General features: G+C 43.9%; 1 protein-coding gene across 15 annotated transcripts in view; it reads right to left on the bottom strand.

The window, feature by feature from the left end:
- The window catches only part of LOC148621058 (uncharacterized), a 32,829-nt gene extending 18,023 nt beyond the window's left edge, over positions 1-14,806 (bottom strand). For 2 of the 15 annotated variants that reach the window (XR_015921066.1, XR_015921067.1), the window contains exons 1-3: positions 14,510-14,801; positions 13,052-13,125; positions 1,312-1,388 (exon numbers count right to left, since the gene is read on the bottom strand). Coding sequence is in view for 4 of the 15 variants with exons in the window: in XM_088575074.1 (XP_088431200.1) it covers positions 1,312-1,388; positions 13,052-13,125; positions 14,510-14,685 (327 nt within the window). In the remaining 11 variants the exon portion in view is untranslated. Of the gene's footprint in view, positions 1-1,311; positions 1,389-13,051; positions 13,126-14,459 lie in introns of all 15 variants that reach the window. The other 13 variants (XM_088575074.1, XM_088575073.1, XR_015921069.1 and 10 more) reach the window with 12 other exon arrangements.
- Between the last annotated feature and the right edge of the window lie 905 nt (positions 14,807-15,711).

The following is a 15,711-nucleotide window of genomic DNA, read 5'->3' as shown; positions in this document are numbered from 1 at the left end:
TCTTTCATTTTCAATGAATGGTTAGATTAAAGTGGATTCATTAGAACCATTTTACGCAAAAGGATATCAGATTATGGCATGTTTAAAGAACGAATAACATAATAAATTGCCATACTCAATACAATTTAAGCAGATAACGATAGTTATTTTTCTTTGAAAAAAAGGGGGCGTTATAAACCTCAACGGGACCGCCCTGTAATATCTCTATTTGCGAAAAAAAGCCTTGAAGAATTGACAATATTTTGAAAATCGTTTCTTTTACCAGTAAATCGATTAAGGGCAATGGACAAATCCATAAGATTACGCCAAAGGAGCATTTTTGTAGTCCCATTTTTCAGCTTCAGTGTTTAACGCATATCAAATTATATGCTAAGGAAATTTTAGGTAAATAATAAATGATATTAAGTTCATTGTCACAAGAAAAAAAAAACAAAAACAAAAACAAAAAACCAAAAAAAAAAACAAAACGTTAATGATGTGGATGTTGGTTGCTATGAAAATTCCCGAGAGTAATATGAAAGCAGGTATTTCAAACGTAAAGTGCCAAAATCTACTGATACTACTAAACTATCAATTTTTAATGTTTTATTTTATATTTCATCGGACATTTGTGTTTTCATTCTGGGACAAGATTAAAACGCTTTGCTTAAGTGGTATAAATTGGTATCGTATGTTTTCAACTGGATATCTAAGTCACAGTTCTTGTCTCGGCATATACTTGTAATTAGTAGTACCTACTCATAAAACTATAAATTATTTGAAGTCTTGTCATAGGGTTCGTTTCATCAAGTTTTTTCTTCATTCTTTAAATGCTTTGCTTAAGTGGTATAACTTAAAGGGCTAATTAGGCTAGTTGTACAACTTCGAACAAATAGAGACTTTTAAGAGCTTGTTGAACAAATCAAGATTGAATTTCGCAGTAGGTTTATTGTAGAAAATCCTTTAATGCAATGTTCCGTAATGTGCAGCTTTATACTTCTCTGGACCTTTTGAAGCAATTTAAAAGGCTTCATACCACTATAAAAACTTGTGAGTAAACCTAATTAACATAGAAAACATGTCTGACACAATATAAATGTGAATGTAACCATTTATGTAAATCATGAATAAGCTTCGTCTTCCTTTAAATGTAGCCCAACATTGTAGCGAAAAAAATATTTTCAAAAGTACAAAGATCGAAGCATTTGCAGTAATTGTACGATATGTGAGTGAAAAAAAACGGATGCACAGACAGACGGGCGGACAGCGGTGTAATACCACAAATCGTCCCAAAATAGACTGGTGTATAAAAAAAGAAAATGCTGTTGTTACCTGTTGTAATTGCAAGCAGAACAGAGAATGTTTTAAAGGCGTACATCCTGAATCTTGCTGTATTGGTCCCCGAGATGCTTTAAAAGAATAAATCTATATGCATTTTACGATCGTATGAGCAATACAATACAAACATACAGCAGGAATCGAGGTAAATAGTAGAAAACTTGATAAAATGTATTCTTTTCTATGATAAAATGCATATGGCGAAGTGTTGCCTTATGCATTTCCAGAAAAAAAAACTTGATCAAAATCATGAAACATTGCTTCATACCTTGTAAATGGTGGTCATTTTGACAGACACCTTTGCTTTGTAAAAGATAATGTTTTGCTGTAATCAATGAAAAAGTACGGAAGCCGAGAGGGGACACAAAAAACAATGGAATTTTTTTTAAAAATTCGAAATCACGATAAAACAGTACCATTATCTCGAAATCTCGATAAAAAAATCGTTATCTCGATAAAATGAATCTGTTATACCGAGATCTCGGATTATTATTTCGAGATCTCGATTTATTTTATCGTTATCTCGGTTTATTATATCGAGGCTTCGATTTATTTTATGTTTATCTCGATTTATTATATCGTTATCTCGATAAAACAGTACCGTTATCTCGAGATCTCGATAAAAAATAAATCGTTATCTCGATAAAACGAATCTGTTATATCGAGATAATTATATAATAAATTCGAGATCTCGATATAACAGATTCGTTTTATGGAGATAACAATTTATCTTTTATCGTTATTTCGAGATAACGATATAATAAATCGAGATCTCGATAGAACAGATTTGTTTTATTGAGATTACGATTTAAAAATTAAAAAAGATAAAAAAAAATTTCCATCGTTTTATGTGTCCCCTCTCGACTTCCGTAAAAAAGTAACAAACGATAACATTTCCTTATTATATTCATTGGTCAAGCAAATAAAAATTAAAATTATACAGAAGAAATAAATTGATAGACATAAACAATTTAATTCGCTTTCTCAACTTTATGAAGGCGCACATGTAGATAAATAGCTCATGTCTAGAATAAAGTACAAATTATATTTAGTAGACATGTTACAAGACCGAGCATAGCATACGAGCCTAACGATAAATTCAGTTAAACCGGAATTTGTATCAGACAGGTCGCAGAAATGCGAGTGAAAGCCTTAAAATTTATTTAAAATTAAAATACGCAATTAGATAAAAAAGAATTATACAGTATCTAGATTCGGTACGCTGAATGGGCAGCCATCTTTCTATCCTATCTCGACCCTTTCATAACGGTTAGGACATCCGCCAGTATAAAAAGGTCCAAACCTGACAGCAGACCGGACACTCTGTTGCCTTGTAAGAATGTGGTGTCCCCAGATGAGAATCTTAGCATACTCACATCTGGTATGGAAAGTGCCCCGACCAATTCAACAAAAAGTACCCAATCACACGTTCAGTCTGCAGACCATCTATTCCAGTACAAAAATGCTGACCAATTTAAGATTATCACACCATGTTCCATCACTTTAAATGATATATTTGACTACAACGATGACGAACCACATTGTACCATATCAAAATGTGGTATTAAAAATTGCAAAACATGCAACATTCTTATAACCGACTCTTACTTCTCCAGTTCCCTTACAAACAAAACCTTACATACAATAAATTACGATGACTTAAGTTGCAAATCAACAAACTTAATATATGGATCAGAATAAAACTGTGGTTTAGTATATGTCGGAGAAACGCAAGAACGATTAAACAAAAGAATGTGCGGTCATCTTTCGGGAATTAACACCACCAAATTCCCGACAGTTTATCAACATTTTAATCAACAAGGTCATTCAATCCTCTATATGAAAGTTCGTATTTTAGAAAAAAAAATTACCATCCTACAAACAGTCCTGTTCTAAGTAAAAACTATCGTAGGGAAAGAGAGGAGTACTGGATACGCAGGCTAGGTACTGCAATACCTTACGGATGCAATGACAACATCAAACGTATAGGAAACGTTTCAAGCCAATATAACAATAGCATAAATGTAATGAATTTATTTGACAAAAATCCTAGACGGGAAAGGAGTCACGACCATCGATACTATACGTCACCTAAGTTACATGATGTCTCCATAGATGGTCTCCTTCCTTTCATCCAAAAACCTCTTGGACTTCATCACATAAGAACCAAACTTAATTCTAAACCTCTCATTTTACTACACTCCCTTTACAGTAGTGTCAAAAAGCCGACGGCCAGATGCAAACGGACGGCATTCCTATTGAGTACTAGGGTAAATACAAGAATTATGGCTTTCGTAAAGAGCATAAGTCAGGTCGCCCCAAAGAATAGTGGGAACGTGGATAGGAACACCTTAAAGAGAGGTGTGCCACCGATTGAAATAAATAAAAGGATGGCATCCCGTAGTATAGACATGGATCGCTATTCTGACTTTTTCGCAGAAAACCAGGCTGACCTGGGTCAGTCTTTCCCTAGTCAAGTCACATCCAGCCCAGATCGATTCTCAAGAGTGCCGCCTCCACACCCTCGTCCAGGCGGTCACTTTCGCGAACAAACCATCCATCAAGATGAAATCTTCAAACCCCCAACCCCCAAAGGAAGCAGCAGTGCAGCAATGCCCCCAACGTGACGCAGATGGATGAGCATACCCAGCTGTGCCAAAATTGCGGTGAGCAGTCAATGAAGCTGCGATTTAAGCATCAACCAGGGGAGCAGAAGACCACTTGCGGCGTCCCACTCAAGAGAAAGAAGGGGCAGTTCTGCAAGAGCAAGCCCGGGAAGGATGGTCTCTGCTAGAGGCATAGTAGGCAACCACGACAGCGGGAGGAGGAGGTCATCCCAGTCGAGGGTAAGATGGTGGTAAAAGAGACCATGAAGACCCTCCGTCAAATAGCTAAGGATGAGGGTCTGAGGGGGGTCAGTAGGAAGATCAAGGAGGCCTTGGTGAAGCACATCAAGGAGAAAACCACCCGTAAATTTGCCCGGCAAGAAGTCTTCAGCAAGAAGCAGCCCAAGGCGCTAGCAAAGAATCGTGGCCTCACCAAGTACTCCCAGCTCAAGAGAGACGATCTGCTCCATTTGGATGAAGAGGACATCAAAAGCGCCCCAGTCGAGGATGAGTTCAAGGTCATCGATAGGCGTTAGGCACTAAAAGGCGTATTTGGCACGGTCGTCATCGAACCCACGAAGCCGCACGACATGCTCACTGTTCTGAAGGTAAGTCAGAGCACCATCACCAGCACCATCTCGAACGCGTTCGCCCAAAAGAAGGGATTGAAGGTGCACATAGTGCTTCTAGCAGAGCTGGTGAAGACCAACCTCGCGACTGGGGAAAATACCTACATCACCCTCCCCCCCCACTTCCGATCAGCCCTTGCTACCCTCACCCACTCATCAGAGCTCGATTTGGAGATCGCCTTCATGATGGAGAAGGTCAAGGAAAATATGGCTAGATATATGCTCGAAGGGAGCGGATGGACTTTCAGCAGTGTCGAGAAGCTAGAAATCCATCTGAACCAATTCAAACCGCTTGCAGGCAGCTCCTACATACCCACCCCATCGGCACTCGCGAAAAAGAAAGGCGATCGTCAATGTGAAAAATGAGGATGATCGCTGTTTCCATTGGGCGCTGCTATCAGCGCTTCACAATACCGAGGTTGATCAGAAATCAGCAAACCGCGTAGCTCAGTACACGCAAAGGGGGAATGAACTAAAATTCGAAGGCATCGACTTCCCGGTCTCACTCAAGGCGATCGATAAATTCGAGAGGCAGAATGCCTCCATCAACGTCAGCGTATTTGGCTTTTAGAAGGGTGAGGGTGACGAAGAAGATAACGAAGAGGATCTCCAGGTTTACCCCCTCCGAATATCTAAGAATACGGGCCCCACCCACGTAGATCTCCTCTTCCTGACCCGCGAAAGCAAGCAGCATTACTGCTGGATCAAGAGCTTATCACGCCTTTTGAGCTCACAAAGCTCAGAGCATGGTCATGAGATCTTCTTCTGTCGCAGATGCCTTTCCCATTTCTCCAGACAGGACCTCCTCGACGAGCATATGGAATATGCAATCAGGAGGCTACGTCGGATTCCAGGTTCAATCAGAAGAATGCGGTCAGGATCGAGATGCCGGGAGAATGATCCACCATAGCCTTTCACAATCACAAGAAGTTGATGAGAGTTCCATTTATAATCTATGCGGACTTTGAATGCTTCACGGAGAAGATCGATACCTGCCGGCCCGACTCGACCAAGTCCTACACGAAGCAGTATCGGCAGCACCGGCCATCAGGTTTCTGCTATCATGTGAAGTATGCTCACGGTGACTACAAGGAGTCGGTCGTCTACTGCGGGGAGGATGCGGCCAAACAGAGAAGGAAGTGTGGGCGATCAGCAAGATATGTAAGGAGAAGAAGCCGATGGTGATGAGCGACGAGGATAAGGAGAGCTTCGAAGCAAGCACGCACTGCCACATCTGCGACGGCGCACTGAATGGGGACAAGGTCCGCGACCACGACCACCTGACCGGTAAGTATCGGGGCGCGGCACACAACCAGTGCAACCTAAATTTTCAGCTTCCGAAGCACGTGCCAATCGTGCTTCACAACCTGAGTGGGTACGATGCCCATCTTTTTGTGAAGGAATTCGGCGGGGTCGGGGGGGGGGAGGGGGAGATCACCTGAATCCCGAATACGGACAAGGAATACATCAGCTTCTCGAAGCAGCTAGAAGATGGCCTGGAGATGAGATTCATCGACTCATGCAGATTCATGCTGAGCTCCATAGAAAATCTGGCGAAGAATCTCACGCCCGATAAATTCAAGGCCGTTCGGGAATGCTTTGGCGATAAGTACGAGCTAATTATTAGGAAGGGGGTCTATCCCTACGATTACGCCGATGGGCCTGCCAAGCTGAAGGAGATTCAGATCCCACCCAAGGAGTGGCTTTTCAACATGCTCACCGGCGAGCACATCAGCGACGAGGACTACGCGCACGCTCGGGAATTCTGGGGGATCTTTGACTGCAAGACGCTGTGGGACTATCACAATCTCTACCTGGAATCCGACATAGCCATACTGGAGGACGTCTTCGAAGACTTCAGGGATATCTGCATGGGAAACTATGGGCTCGATCCTGCCCACTACTTCACCTCCCCCGGGCTAGCCTACGACGCAGCCCTCAAAACCACCGGGATCAGATTGGAGTTGCTCACCGACCCGGATATGCTGCTGATGATGGAGAGGGCAACCAAAGGGGACGTCGCCATGATTTCCCACCGCCACAGCAAGGCCAACAATCCCTACATTGCCGACTACGATAGCTCCAAACCCAACAAATATCTCACCTACCTTGACGCCAACAACCTTTACGGTTTGGCGATGGCGCAGCCCCTTCCCACGAGAGACTTCGAGTGGATGGAGCCGGAGGAGATCGAGAAGGTCTTGGAGTATCCCCACGACCACGAGTATGGCGCCATGGTGGAATGCAATCTGGAATATCCCCAAGATCTTCACGAATTCCACAACGACTACCCTCTCGAGCCGGAAAACGTTGAGATTGACCAGGTACGTAAACTGGTGCCTCATCTGAGCAAGCGCGTCAAATAAGCCCTCCACTACAGAAATCTCAAGCTCTACCTATCCATGGGCATGAAGCTCGTCAAAGTCCATCGCATCATAGGGTTCCGGCAACCCCCCTGGCTCAAGTCATACGACTCCAAGAAAGAATTTTTCAAGCTCATGAATAATTCGGTCTTTGGCAAGACGATGGAAAATATCCGGAAGCGCGTCAACGTCAGGGTAGTCACCACCGAGAAACAGGCCCTGAAGCTCGTGGCCAAGCCCAACTTCGATCCCCGCAGCGTCCTCACCGAGAATATGGCAGCCGTCCATTTGAAGACCAAGCTGAAGTTCGATAAGCCCGTCTACCCGGGAGCGTGCATCTTGGATATCTCGAAGCTCCTGATGTACGACTTCTACGGATTCGTGAGAAAGACGTACGGCGATAAGGCCCGGCTGCTCATCACCGACACAGACAGCTTGGCCTATGAGATCGAGACCGCAGACTTCTACAAGGACATCGCGCCATACGTCCAGGAAAAATTTGATACGTCTAACTACCACACCATTAATTGTCTTCGTCGAACTGAAGCAGGCATAGATAAAAAACTTTCCGGTCTCCCTAGATCGAGACCAGAAAGCTTGCTTGGGATCATTGCAAGTCATCGCAATACTTTCTCGATGCGATAGATATCCTGGTCAGTGCGCTGGAGCTCGGGCTCGTAAAAGGATCCTTGGATCTCCTCACCATTGTAGTCTTTGAGACGATAGGTGGGTGGCTGAGTACTCAAGACCTGGGCGATGGTAAAGACCTCGGTCCAGCGCGGAGTATATTCCTTCTCGAAGGTGCCCTTCTTCCTGGTGATCCGGACCTTATCGCCAACGTCGAATCGCTGCGGCTGCATGGGTTGGAGGTCTCCGTAAAGATTCCAGAACTTGGTCTCGTGCTCCTACTGGCTGGCGGCCCTGGGGTCATCCTGATGAATCGATATTTGGTGATACATGTATTATACTGGCGGACGAAATCGTCCAGGACGGGATGATAGGTGCGCGTGGAATTGGCCGAGAAGTACTTGAACATCCTCTCATTCATGGTGCGATTCCAGCGCTCCACCACGCTTGACTTCTCTTCGTTCTCGGTGGAGTAGAGCCCGACGTCATGCTTCAGGAGCAGATCCTTCACCTCACGATTATAAAATTCAGTCCCCATATCGGTCCATAGCTTTCCGGGCGTGCGATCCTTGAAGACGATCTGAAAGGCATCTCGCACCGTGGCACCTTTCTTATCCTTGAGCGGTACCAACCAGCTGTACTTGGACGTCGATGATGCTCAAGAGATACTTGAAGACTCAGTTATTGTGGGAGAAGGCGCTCATATCTACGAGATCGGCAGCCCAGGTCTCGTCCACCCCACCTACCACCACGCGACGTTTCTCAAATTTACATCGGACTGGCTTATGCAGCTCTTTGGCTAGCTCATCCGACCATACTTTTCTCCCCCACGCCCAGCCCAAATCGTGCTTTGATACCGATGATGAGTCTGACGATACCACGCTCAAAGCGCTCACGTGCGGTGGGATTGGGGACGGTATCGAGGGAGGCTAGCATCGTCTTATCGCAGATCGAATTGCGTGCGGCCGTGTCCTTATGCTTGGCGTTGCAAACATCGTGGTGATAGGCGGCCTCATCGACTCGGTTGACGAGTCTCGGTCAAGGTTTGGGGTACCGTCGGCATTGAGTCGCTGGCTGAGTCTTGTCCCCGGACCGGTGAAATTATGCCCCGGCAGATGCATCTCGAAGGGCATCCGATTGATCTTATTCATGAATCCGGCGCACTTCTCCGTCTTGATAAATTGCGACTTTCGCGTACCGCACTCAGCGCAGGTCCCTACCTTCCGTCGCAGCCGTCCGTCATTGCTCGTGATCACGGCGCGATTATTCGTCTCCGTCTTCCTTTTGCACTTCAAGCAATACATTGCCATTTTATATAGATAAATGGACGTCGAAGACCTTACGAACGAGGAGCCCACCGCGAGTCGTCGGCATAACCACTTTCTCCTCCCGCAGCGATCCATCCGAGGTCTGATCATCGGGAAATTGGACTGCGGCAAGACGACGCTGCTGAATAACTTCCTCCTGCGCAATGGATGGCTCGACTACGATCGACTCTACGTCTTCGGAAAATCACTCCACCAGCCCATCTACCAGCTACTGTGGCGGGCGTTGGGGAAGGAGTTTTCGAAAGACGATATCCGCGACCTTCTCTCCATCAAGGATCGCTATCCCTACTCTTTGGTCGACGTGGTGGATGCGATGAAGCCACCGTCCAAGCCTGGCGGTATCGAACCTTTCTTCTTCGAGCAGGTGAGCGACATGCCCGATCCTCGAGAGCTCGACCCCACCCGCAAAACATCATGGTCTTCGACGACTTGATGCTAAGCAAGCAGAACAAGTGCGAAGACTACTACGTGCGCGGTCGTCATAATAACGTGGACTGCTTCTACCTCAGCCAAAATTACTTCAAGCTGCCGCGGCAACCGATCCGGGATAATGCTAACTTCATCTGCCTCTTCGAGCAGGATGCCAAGAATCGCGATCATATCCGCCGGGATCATTGCAGCGATCTCACCCGGCTCAATTCGATGCCCTATGCGATTACTGCTGGGCCAGACTTCACGGGTTCCTGACCATCGATCTCACGAACCCGGCAGGGAAATATCGATACAATCTAGATGATTTCTATCGAGTCTAAGATAAAGAATGAAACACTTGCAGAATCAATGGGGCTTGGATCGAGAGTTTGAACCCCCACGACCACCCCCTGAATGTAAGCACCAGTGGGAGCGTATGCTTATTCACTACGAAATCCTGGTCAAATTGATATCGATGAGCGGGATTTCGAAGGAAGGACCTATAGTTCCCACCCCCGCCGTAAACCTAAGCAGCCGTCCGGACCATCGTGCTGCATCAAGACTGTCCGCGGCCATCGGTGCACGTACCCATCCATATCATTCAGTGATAAATGCAAGAGGCACTCAAAGCTTTTCCCCGAGGCATGCTACCGGTGTGGTGCTAAGATTGCCCATAGCAAAGCTTTGCACCTTATCCACGAGGAGACTATGTACATACACAAATTCACCCCTCTGGTCAGGCGTAAAAGTGAGGATGGTGGGGGAGTAAGATCTACTCAAAGGCGTGGAGAGGGCCGGTTGCGAGCCTTTCTGCTCTCCTAAATGCATGGGGGTTGAAGAGGAGAGTGCCTAGGATCTACCATTCCTTCGGGAAGTGGGGGTAAATCCATGGTTTTTGCATTCGGCTAAGGCAGGAGCCTAAAAACAGGGGATAGCGACCCAACGCTAGGGGGCGATCGATCCAACGCTATGGGGCGTTCGATCCAACGCATAGGGCCGTTCAAATCAACGCTTAGGGGCGTTCGATCCAACGCTTAGGAGCGTTGGCGATGCTATAAATAAAACGGTGTTCATCAAGATCACCGACCCCAAGCAGCGTGAGGCGTTTGCTAGGGACTTGCAGGAGACCAATCGCAGCATCCAGGCTAGTGATATGCAGCGTCGCCTAGATAAGATCGGACTCAGCCGCAAACTCTCCGATATTCAAGCCCGTGGTCGAAACGCAAGAGACCGCCTTCCAGATCACCAAAAACATCGAAGATATCCCATACGCTCTACCCGCCCCGGTGCCTGCCCGTCCCCCTCCTACCCCTGCCGCCAAGGACGAAGACCACTCCACTACCCATCGAGCAAGCATTGCAAACCAACCTTTTCGATACCATTGCCAATCTTGCCGGACGGATGCTTACCTCCTCCACCGCCAAAACGTTGGGTAGCAAGGCCGTGAGCGCCGCCTCCAATGCAGCAATGATAGGCGTGGAGAAAGGTGCGAGCAGGGCATTGGACCACGTCGTCCGTCGAGTGACCCGCAGAAGACTCCTCCAGCACCACCCAGCAAGTCCAAGAGGACTTCACAGCAGCAGACCCGTCTCAATAATCTTATCTCGGGCGGGGGCATCGCCACTATCAACGACTTCGTCCAGCCCTATAGATAAATATATAATGGCCGATATGCTCACTATCACCGAAGGACTGACTTTCGATGAAAGTCTCCACGAGTATCAGGTACACGAATACGAACCTCAAGCCGGGGCGCAGCTAAATAATGCCAGCGCAGATACGCATCAATATCGAGACCCATGATCGCTTTCTCCAGCCCGCCGAAAGCTATCTCTTGATTGAAAGTCGACTTCAGCAGAACGACCCCGGTATCGCCACCACCATGCTAGGAATGCTGACGTACCCCGACGACTTCTCCAAATCGCAAGGCCTCAACCAGCTATGGTTCAAAGACTCCACGACCAATGCCGAGGCAGATAACGTTGGATTCGCAGCACGCCACGGGTATATCATCACCAAGCCAGCCAGTAAGAGATCCTTTCCTTCTCCATCCCGCTCAAGCACGTCTTTGGCTTTGCCGAGGACTACGATAAGATCGTCTACGTATTCAAGCACGAGCTCTCCCTGATGCGCGATTCGGATGCCAATGCCATCCTCCGAGCCGCGCCGTCAACGACGTGGCCAAAGTAGTCTTGAGCAAGATCCCAATCCAGTAATTTGAACCCCATACCCCTAGCCGTCGGTTATTTTGTTTTTTACTTCCTGACCAGATCGTAGGAGAGGTATTCCTGTTTGGACTTTTTGCTCACTTTGAATCCCGTGCTCCGAACGTATGCTCCTTGCAAGGGATCTTTTTTTTTGTTGAGCGTAGGGCAAGCCCATACTTTGGTGCTCTGTCCTTGTCTGTCCTTCAAGGTGAGGATCTTTGACTTACCGAACTTTCCATCCACCTCTATCACCTCCATGATCTTGTAGATTACCCCGATGGGTAAGTCCTTCCATTTCAGAGCTTCCTGACTGCTCTTCAACCTTTTTCCTGAAAGACATCTTCACTGATGAAGTCGTCTCCACTTGGTATGAAAGCCATAATTCTTGTATTTACCCTAGTACTCAATAGGAATGCCGTCCGTTTGCATCTGGCCGTCGGAGTTGGGGGTCCTATGCTGGATTTCCCCTTGAAAATGGCAAGTGCGGCAGAATCGGCCTTTTGACACTACTTTTTACAAAACAAGTCTGACCCCATCTCATCATTATACAGACTTGTTACCATCATATTGGATATTGGTTTCCACAGACTCTTTAAACCAGTTTGTGTGAAAAGTCAAGATGAAGAAAAACGATCATTTCTTCCGCTACCGTTTGTCAGCAAAGGTATAGATACAATTAATTTGACTAACATCCTCCAATAAAAAAAAAAACGTTACCAACAAAATTCCTCCATAATTCAAAGACAAATCCATACCAATTATTTCATATTCCTATACTTCACCCATAGCATCCAAAATTTTCAATTATAAAAGGCTATTGCAGAACCTCGAGATTGAGGACTTCAAGGCTAAACCACCTGACTGTTCTTGCAAAACCTCTCCATTCAAATATGGTCCTTCTGGTCACGTCGTTACGGGAGATTTAACCATCTCTGCGTAATATCCTTTCTAAAGGTCCTAAGTACTGTGAACCACGCTCCATAAATAAATTGGAATTATAACTTTAAAGTTCTTATGGATGCCGTCGAGGACTATGCAAGAAAATGGATAAAACGAGAACAAGAAGACATTGATTCTCTGTCAGAGTGGTTAAAGGCCGTGAGGTCTTTAATTTTGAAACAAATGAAAGTTTTAAGTAGGTCGATGAGTACCAAGGCTACATTGGTTTTCAAAGACCCCGATGTAGCAAAAACATTGTCTACTATACATGACAAGTACGTTGTCATACCAGCAGACAAAGCACAAAACAACATTGTTTTTGTCTGCAAAACGTTTTACATCCAATGTTTATTATCAGAGGTAGACGTAGAAAATAATAGCAGTGATAAGACCTATATTTCTACCACACTCTCCAAAGAAGAGGTTGTGGGAAACCACAAATCTGTGCTGTCCTCTTTTGGTCTCTCTACCAAGGACGATGATTGTGATTTACCGTCTATGTACGGGATTCCTAAACTCCACATGAATCCATACAAACAATGTTTCATAGCTGGATCTGCAAAATGTACCACCAAACCTCTTTCAAAACTTTTAACTTTTACTATATTTTTTAACTATACTCACAACTGTCCAAGAGGGTCTGCAGTCCTACCACAACACTTATTACTCCCGTAGTGGTTATTAATTCAATGTGGATCCTGAAAAATTCGAAAGATCTTTTAGAGGCAATCAGTTCAAGACTATTATCTGAATATAATAGCATTAAAACCTATGATTTTTCAACACGGTATACTTCTATTCCCAATACTCAGTTAAAATCCCGACTTAAAAACATTATACATCGGTGTTTTTCCAAAAAAGATGGTATACCTAGATACAAATATATAGTTCTTGGTAGAGATTCCTCATACTTTGCAAGAAATAATTCCAAATCATCTTCCAGAGGAAGATGTTCACAAAATGCTGGAATTTTTAATCGACAACATATTTGTCCAGTGTGGTGGACGTGTTTTCAACAAACGGTCGGCATTCCAATGGGAACAAATTGTGCTCCTTTACTTGCTGACCTATTCCTTCACTCTTATGAGGATGACTTTATAGCTGATCTGATCCGAAAGAAATCTCAGTTTCCGCTATATAGATGACGTATCATCTTTAAACAATCTTAATTTCAGGGATTTGATACATCGCATCTACTCCAAAGAACTTGAGATAAAAGATACTACAGACACTGTGACGTCAGCCGCATATCTTGATCTATACTTAGAAATCGATGGTAAAGGAAACCAAACTTTACGACAAACGTTATGACTTTTCATTCAAAATTGTCAACTTTCCTTTCATCTGTGGCAACATCCCTTCAGCACCTGCGTATGGAGTGTTTATATCACAATTCATACGTTATGCCAGAGCTTGCCGACACTACGCAGACTTTTTGCTAGAACTCTAACAAATAGGCTTCTGGAACAGGGTTTTGTTGCTACAAGATTGAAGTCATCACTACAGAAGTTTATGGTCGTCATCATGAACTCGTGGATCGTTATGGTGTATCCATCTGCACTATGAAAACTGATTTATTCAACGGGTCATAGTTTTCCTTTCCTCGTTCGTCTACCCCGTACTTAACTTTTTATGAGCAACTCGGTGGGTGTTTCTAGAAAAGCAGAGGACGCTTACCCTACCGGTGCACCTGGTCCATGCTCCCAGTATTTAGTAGAGTCCGAGTTGCTCATTTGCTTTTGTTACTTTGTATGTATGATTTAAGTTACTTTATGTTCTTTGTTGTGTTTGTCTGTTTTCCATGCCTGGTCTTTGTCCCTGGATTGCATTCTTTTGATTACCGCTACAACCTTAGTTCCCTTGATTACTCTTTCAGCAATCGACCCTTTTTTTAATGATTTTTCACACGGAAGAGAAATGTATAAATGCGATGCTCGGATGTAGGCTGTTGCCGAACTCATATTATGTTAAAAATGTTTCTGATACAGATTTTTATGGAAGGGAAATATTGTGAACAATTGAGTTTGCTTACTGTCTGTATTCATGAAGGTCCGAAATACATGAAGTCCTGTAGTTACTCACCCAAATGAAACAAATCCACTCACACTCATACGAACTGAAACACTAGATAACGTGAAGACTGTAAAAATTTTAAAGACCACGTGGTATAAACAAAGTAGGTGATATAATGCTACAGTTATCTGTAGCTCGTTAATTGATATCAAGTTGTCAAATTTTTGTACATGCAGTAGCACCATTGATTTATGGGTGATATTCCCGACTTGCGGACCAACATTTTGTCAACATTTATCTCCCTTTGGAGCAGGTATCTATTCGGAACACGTATGGTTTTCCATCCGATATCGACGATACTTTAGAAAATTTCGAAAGTCAAAAGGGAATTTCTCGTTCTACTGACCTACCATAAATTTTCTTTACCTGAGATACAAATGAAAATCATCCTTATGCAACCTACCAACAAAATGAAACAACCTGTAAATTTTAGAAACACCGTTGTGTTTGTCTGCTGGTGATTCCATTTTCATTCGAGTTACCTCTTCTTTCTGCATCCGAATCCGAACATCGATTAGAGAGACTTCAAAATGATACCTGCTCTTACGGGAGGTAACTCTGCAAAAATAAGATAAAATATGGCTGCATCCCGAGCTCCGCAAGTAGGGAATACAAAATAAAATGACTGTAATGCCGAGTTGCTAAAAATAATTTTCCAACAGACACGTATATGGTGCAGATTACTTAAATATTCAAAGGGTGGTCACTAACTATTTATTATATAGTGGTTCACATGTAGATCCTCTCATAGCAATCATTTATATAATTATCAGTTTAAGTAATCGAGTGGATTAATTTTGAACATTTCATACTCAACTACTAGTAATCTTTTGTCATTTAAAGATGGGCAATGAAATAAAAACTATAAGAATTTGTCTTAAGGAAGACAGAAATAAAACCTAATTTAGCTGACTGTACAATGCAAGTTACTTTTGAACTTTGATTTTTTTTCAAAATTAAACACTATACGTACTGGCTTTACAGAAAAAAAGAAAGTAGGACGCGTCGCAATAACATTTTGAAATTGAGGGTAATCACCAGAAAATGACTAACATAATGTAAATGTCGAATTTAATGATATATCAAAAAATAATTAAATAAATAAATAAATAAATAAAGTAAAAGAAAAAAATAAAAGAAAAAATAAATAGAATAGCTAAGAACTGCTTTCTGTGAGTAAATTCATGACGTAATTTACTTATTCAGGTCAT

The sequence above is a fragment of the Perna viridis genome, chromosome 3, assembly GCF_037379345.1.
Source record: "Perna viridis isolate PV_CMFRI_1.1 ecotype Kerala chromosome 3, ASM3737934v1, whole genome shotgun sequence".
In the NCBI taxonomy this organism is placed as follows: Eukaryota; Metazoa; Mollusca; class Bivalvia; order Mytilida; family Mytilidae; genus Perna; species Perna viridis.
This window is presented reverse-complemented; position numbering and strand designations above follow the sequence as displayed.